This window comes from Ixodes scapularis, unplaced genomic scaffold (assembly GCF_016920785.2).
Source record: "Ixodes scapularis isolate PalLabHiFi unplaced genomic scaffold, ASM1692078v2 ptg000005l_1___fragment_1__unscaffolded, whole genome shotgun sequence".
Taxonomy (NCBI): Eukaryota; Metazoa; Arthropoda; class Arachnida; order Ixodida; family Ixodidae; genus Ixodes; species Ixodes scapularis.
This window is the reverse complement of record NW_024609885.1, coordinates 2,611,041-2,617,754: the sequence shown is the minus strand read 5'-3', so window position 1 is coordinate 2,617,754 and position 6,714 is coordinate 2,611,041. Positions and strand designations below refer to the sequence as shown.

At 48.3% G+C, this 6,714-nt stretch overlaps 1 protein-coding gene across 1 annotated transcript; it reads right to left on the bottom strand.

Annotated features, from left to right (window-relative positions):
- Window positions 1-4: 4 nt before the first annotated feature.
- On the bottom strand, window positions 5-1,171 carry LOC121048282 (the record flags this gene model as incomplete). The annotated part of the gene is made up of 1 exon (XM_040504441.2): window positions 5-1,171. A coding segment is annotated over exon 1 (1,131 nt), but the record flags the coding sequence as incomplete, so codon positions are not given.
- Window positions 1,172-6,714: the final 5,543 nt, after the last annotated feature.

Here is a 6,714-nt window from a genome sequence, read left to right as displayed (position 1 = left end):
GCGACTCAAACCAGCTACGTCCGAGTAAACTGTTACCACGCTTCTTTATTACTAACAAAGGTAGCTCTGCTCTACAGCCTTTGAATTTCACTTCCACGTTTGCCCGACCCACCACGGACAATGATTCATTCGACCAGGTTACAAGCTTTGTGCCGGTTTCTTGCAGCGGTATCTGGCCTCGATTCTCCTCGATCAACCGAAACGTCTCTTCACTCACAATCGAGCAAGATGCTCCTGAATCGACTTCCATCGGAACTTTCTCTCCTTGAATGTGCACTTCTACCATGAACTTTTCAGCCTGTTCACGCACTTCGCATACAGAAAACAATGCGCTCATTTCATAGACGCCCTTGTTTTTTTCCTCCCGCTTGCGCAGGTCAGTTGGCTTCCGCGGCGTCCGATTCTCGTCTTTTGAACGACAAGCTTTTGCCACGTGTCCAACCTTTTTGCATTTGAAACAAGCAGCCTTTTTAAAACGGCATACATGCGGAGCGTGCTCACCGTTGCAGCGGAAGCAGCTGACGTCGTCCGCCTTGGTGTCCAGTTTCATGCGTGTCGCTTGAACCAGAGCCTCGCTTTCTTTGGTTCCGTCTTGAGCTTGCTTGCGTATATAGCGCTGCTGCTTCTCCGTTGCCTCCGCCGTCAGCGTCATGTCGTACGCCACCTCGAACGTCAGGTCGCGTTCTGCGAGCAGCCGCTGTTGAACCGCTTCATTCTTGATGCCGCATACGAACCGGTCCCTCATCATGACGTCCAGTGGAAGCTGTTTGTCACCGAAACCGCAGTCTTCAGCCAGCTTACGGAGTGCCGTAACATACTCCGACGCCGCCTCACCCTGAGCTTGGTTTCTTCGGTAGAATAAGAATCTTGCGTACAGCTCCGAAGGCCTTGGATGCATGTGCTTCCGCACCGCCCCCTTGATGTCGTCGTAGCTCGCCGCCGTCGGTCTTGCTGGCTTGACCAAGGTCACGATCAGCCCGTAAGTGTCCTCGCCGCAACAACTCAGCAGAACCGCTCGTTTTTGCTCGTCCGTGGTTATCTTGTTTGCAGCGCAGAACATCTCTAGCCGTTCGACGTATTCATCCCAGGACGCATTCGTGCCGAGACGATATTCGCCGATCCTGCCGACCGACATCTTGCCTTACTCGACCGGGACTCGCCCGTCCGTCGATTCGCCTCGTCGCCAATGTAATAGATCCTTCAGACAGCGCGGTGGGAACAGAACAACAGTTTATTTCCGTATGAGCGTTTATATACACTGCGCATGTTATGATAAGCGAACGCGGCTTGCGTTGGTGATAGGCGCTGACAGCGATAACAACAAATATACCTTGTCACTACATGACAATAACAAAAAAAGTTGTACAGATGCACGAATATAATTAGGATTGTCTATGCCCGTACCTGCTGGCACCCGTTTCCAGAAAAATCAACAAATACCAAAGTAATGCACATATTATACATCGTGAAGAGGCCTGCCGACAACCTGATGAAATGCCAAGAATGCATAAACTGTTAAGTTTTCCGTTCACTGCATGGTTCTCTAAAGGCCCGTTCACACTCTTGCGACCTCTTAAAATTGGGTTCCTTAAAACTTCTTACAACGAGAGGACACACTGGCACCATCTATTGGGTAGCAGTGTAAACTCGGCGGTCCGGCATATTTACTATTTCTCTAGCGCATTATCCTTTCTTTCTTGGCTGGAAAAACTTTTGTCAACGTTATAAACAAGCCTTTCCTACAGGTATTACACATGTTTGACCTTGGAAATTCCGCGAAACCTTCGCTCTTGTAAAATGCAGTTCCAGGGTCAACGCATAGATGGTGCCAGAATGCCCCCAGTATGTACCCTCGTCCTAAGAACTTTTAAGAAGTTTTAACAGATCTCGTCTCTCTCGGTCGTACTCAGTTGCAAGAGTGTGAACCTTAAGACTCAAGTTTTTGCCAACTGTGTTCATTTTCTTTAATCTTGGAAATCCAAGATAGCAGTGCCCATGTATCCTCCCGAAGTTGCTGGTGCATGCTTGGGACACCCTCGGAAGCTTCTGCCGTTGACATTGGAAACCTGTGGACGCACACATACTGCGGTTCCATCCTCCGGCCAAGGCTACCCGCTAGCGCTTGCACAGCTTTTGCAGTTAGTTCATGCTGAGGCGAGACGAGGTATAGTGGCATTTGCACATTCAAGATATCAAAACCCACCACATGTCGCTCCGAGCGGCATGATGATGATACCCAAGAGCTATTTCGCGTATGGTCTATAAAACCTATATAATGCACGATGCTGAACCTTCCAATTTCTACATAGTTTAGAACCGGGAAGGCGGACATGCAGCAAGGCTCGCACCTGCAGTTGCATCCACTTTGACAGGTGTAATGGGCTTCCCTCCCACGGCGCCATACTTTGTCACGCCTGGAAGGTTGGCCTGTCACACTCCTATCGACCAGGTCCTCGCCCTTGTAGAGGCACCGGGAAAACAGGATCAGCAGCGCGAGTCGAACTTGGCCTTGCCTATGGCCCTGTCAAATTTTTCTTCTGGTCGGGCATCCCCGCCTCGGAGGTAACGCTGCAAGTGTAAAGATAATCATAAATAAATAGGTGATCAAGCAAGTTTTAGTACAGGTATAGTGCCTGGACGTATTCTCCACTGGCGCAATTGCCATCTTGTTCCTCCCATGAATTAAGAGTTGTCCCAAGGAAGCAACAATGATGTTACAAAACCGAAAGTGTCATGCTGCCGAAAGTCTGCAGTTGGTCTTCAAACCTCTAGTGAATAAGACAAGCAGGTACAAGTGCCGCTGCCATCATGGCGTCCCAACTTGTTACTGTGAAGTGACTGTGGACTGTCGAGGCACCGTAAAGAATAGTGCAGCAAACACACCGGATGACTAACCCCACCTAAACCCCCTTGACGAGTTTGTGCTAGTTTCGTAAGTGGCATCAAAGCGCCTGAGCAGGAGGCCCGTGCAGGACTTGGAAGCAAATGGTAGTGTAGCCCTGAAATGAGAGGCACTTGGAAGTGAGTGGCAGCACGGTACTCACTCGTGGCAGGTGTTTCTCGCTTTCAGACAATTAAGGCTGGACCGTAATGTAAGCGATTTAGTGAGCAACGAGACGAGCATCGGCAACAGCGACGGAGATTTCTCACTGTCGCTTGTAACGCTGCTCGGTCTTGAATTACAAGAAAACGTCGCTCATCACATTGGTCGCTTGCTCCAGTTGCTTTCATGCAGTGTGCCTCGTCGTGCGGCTGAGCGATAGCAAAAAGGGTCGCCATCGCTTGTCCCGTCGCTCCCTTCATGGTTGTCAGCACTTGCAAAAATGTGAAGTGTGAAATTTATGTAGGGCTTTGTCCATGCCGGCTCTCAGACTGCTGGCAGAACTTTTGGTTTCAGTGAAATACGACCACATGGTTTCTCACTCTGCTTATGTACTGAGGAGGAAAGCTGACGAGGAAGTAGTTGAAACATCAGTTCACGATCTCTTCAAGAAAGTTGTTTGAAACACCTCATTTTCTGTTGTTTTTTTGGCTGACTACAGTGCCGTCCGACGGCACTCCACCCGTGCCTACAAGTGCCGTCCGAAAGAAAGTCGAACAGCACATGTATCCCTGGGGAGCTCGTTAACCAACTTCCCACATACATTCATGCCGCCTCGCGGCAACAGTATGCGGCTGCTAATTACAAAACTATTAACCTACTTGGCCCCATTGCACATGACGCCTCGCAGCGTCCAGCCCCTCTGTCCCATACCGAGCCCCGCTGTCCCCCGTTGACCTTCGGAAAGGGACGCCCATACCATTTTGTTAAAGGGGCCCTGCAATCATATTTAAGCGCCTACCTTCTTTGCGGTTTCCACGTCTCTTGGGGTTCGGGCAAGTCAGCGGGCACGGAGAGAGTAACTAAATATCAGTGAGTCATATTTTAACCGGAAGATGCGGAAACCTCCTCCATTTATGAGGGCGACCGGCATCGCCGAAAGCGCGCAATATGTAACGTCTTTGGTCCTGGGCTTACCACTGGTCAGAGCCGCTAAAGCTTTTTTTTAGTCGAAATACAAAATATAAGTGTCGCGAACCGTTTCAGTTATGTATGAAAGTAGTTTTTGTTTGGTAATTTAGATCAGAAAAGAAACAAATGCAGTTTATAAAGTATGGAAACAAGAAAAGACTCGTCGACAAACCCGCCACCAAGCGGCGGAAAAAATGGCGCATACTAGAAAAGGCTTGTGGGATGAGGCTCCGACGAACAGCGAGCGTAGAAAGGTCCCGGATGTACGCGGCGGCGCTGCGGTCGTATACCGGATCGAGGAATCGACCGGTTCCGAGCGTTCCGAAGGCTTTCAGCACGGGCTTGGCTGGCGATTTGGCCGTTTGGCGGTATGGCAGCGCGAAGTGGCTCCCGTTCTGAACTGATCTTTACACCGTGTTTGCTGTAGTTTGTGGCCAATGAAGTGTTATGCCAAATTAGTCCTTAATCGCGCAGCAAATGCAATGCAAGCCGCCCTAGCCACCCGTCTCATACAGCCTATCCAGAATATGCTTTAGTAGCGCCCTCTCGAGCCGTCGACACGGAGTGCAGCAGCCGTGAGCGCTCGATGAGCTCACTACTCCTCTAGTTCACGGCCACTCAAGCCAGGACCTACAACGTCATGAAAGAGGTTATTTTTTGTTTGTTTTTGTAATTCTAAATTGCCTATAACTTTTAAAATAAAGCGAAATTTGGGAAAAGATTAAGTTACTACGTTCAGTGCGCTCAAATTCAGTGTTAATTAAGAACCAGTCAAAAAGTTGTTGCAGGGCCCCCTTTAAGCAAAGTTTCGTCGACAACATATTTTTTTTTCTCCCAGTGTTAATGGTAAAAAAGAAATGACGTAAATATCGCCAAATGCCTCGACAAAACAAAATGTTTGAGAAAAAGATTTTAAAAAGTAAGCCCACACTGTGGATCGAATCCGGGTACGCTGCCTATGAGGCGAGCTATGCTACAATTTCCAATAAGCTACGCTACAACTTCAAAAAACTCGTTTTGACAATTCGCTTTACATAAGACTTTCGGACGGCACTTGAAGACGTGAGTGGAGTGCCCCTGCAAGGCACGTGAACGTTCTGCAAGAGTGCCGTCGGACGGTACTCGACACTACATTATATATATACCGGGTGTTTTTGCGAAGACTTTCAAAAATCCTAAAAATTAGGGCGATTGAAAAAAGAAGAAACTCTCTTCGGGAACAAACTACCAGCCACGGCGGACGTCAGGAATTGCCAAAAACCTACTAATTAGCCAGATAATTAATTAAAACTTGTTAATTAACTTTTTAATTAGGGAAAATAGACATATGGTTTCAATTAGAAAGTTGCTGAGCGTTATCGAAAACCACTAAATCAGTCATTTTCAGAAAGACTTTGAGCGCGTGAGACGAGTATAGTAGCGCACTGAAGTTGCCACTCGTGGAGCAGGTACAAGGCTAGCGTTTGCGGTAAGGCGCCCGCGCGATTTTTCTTCCTCTTATCTAGCCCCAGCCTTGTACCTGCTCCACAAGTGGTAATTTTAGTGCGCTACTACTCTTCTCAAGCGCTTGAAGTCTTTCTGAAAATGACTGATTTAGTGGTTTTCAATAACGTTCAGCAACTTTCTAATTGGAATCATATGTCTATTTCCACTAATTAAAAAGTTAATTAACAAGTTTTAATTATCTGGAAAATTAGTAGGTTTTTGGCAATTCCTGCCGTCCGCCGTGGCTCGTAGTTTGTTCCCGAAGAGAGCTTCTTCTTTGTTCAATCGCCCTAATTTTTAGGATTTTTGAAAGTCTTCGCAAAAACACCCGGTATATCTTTTTGTAATTACTCAATGCGCGTTTTTTCCCACAACCTTCACCATACACTACAGCCAGAGGGCTACCAAATAACTGCAACATATACAGCATTTTGTATAAAAAGTTTGTGCCCTAGTCAAAAAAGACCTCTTCGAAAGCAACATCAACAATGCAGAGAAACGAACCTGATTTCGAACACCCTCAGTAAAAGCAAACGGGGTGCAAATACGAGCGCCAGCACATAATGGGTACCATAGCAGTCGGGTTCCGCGAAACACACCGCCTAGTTAGGTGGTACCACAGCCGTACCAAGGCGCCACCCGATTTGTAGAACTCGCTTTGTCCACCGATCCACGAGATAAAGCTCCCGATACACTTACGAAGTCCCGTCCCCCCCCTCCGGCTTCGGTGGGACCTTCGCCTCTGTGTGCGTTCCCGCAATCGGACTGCTCGCTCATTGACAGGCCGTGCTGACAGGTCGGTTGCGGGACTTCCTCGGGAAAAGCTCGAAGGTCATCCCATGCGCAAAGCACGTGTGCGACAAGGAGCCCCACACGTTCGCCGCGTTCGCCTTCACGCTTCCTGCACACACACACAAGGACACTTCACAAACGCTCCGAAAAGGAAGCACTGAAAAAGTCAAGCGAATAGACGAGTACTCACCAAGTAGACACAAAACCCACAGCTCGGTCCATGGGCACGGCGACATCTGAGACACTTTTTGTTTTTCGGAGAACGTTCTTCGAAGGCACTAAAGGCCTGAAACCGCCCGAAAGTTTGCAGCTTGCTTTGTTTTTGATTTTGGTTACGCTGGCGATGGCGTCGCGGCCGACGCGGCGACGTTCGCTGGTTACGACGAAACTCATTTGACGCAACGTGAATGTTTCTGTTTTAATCG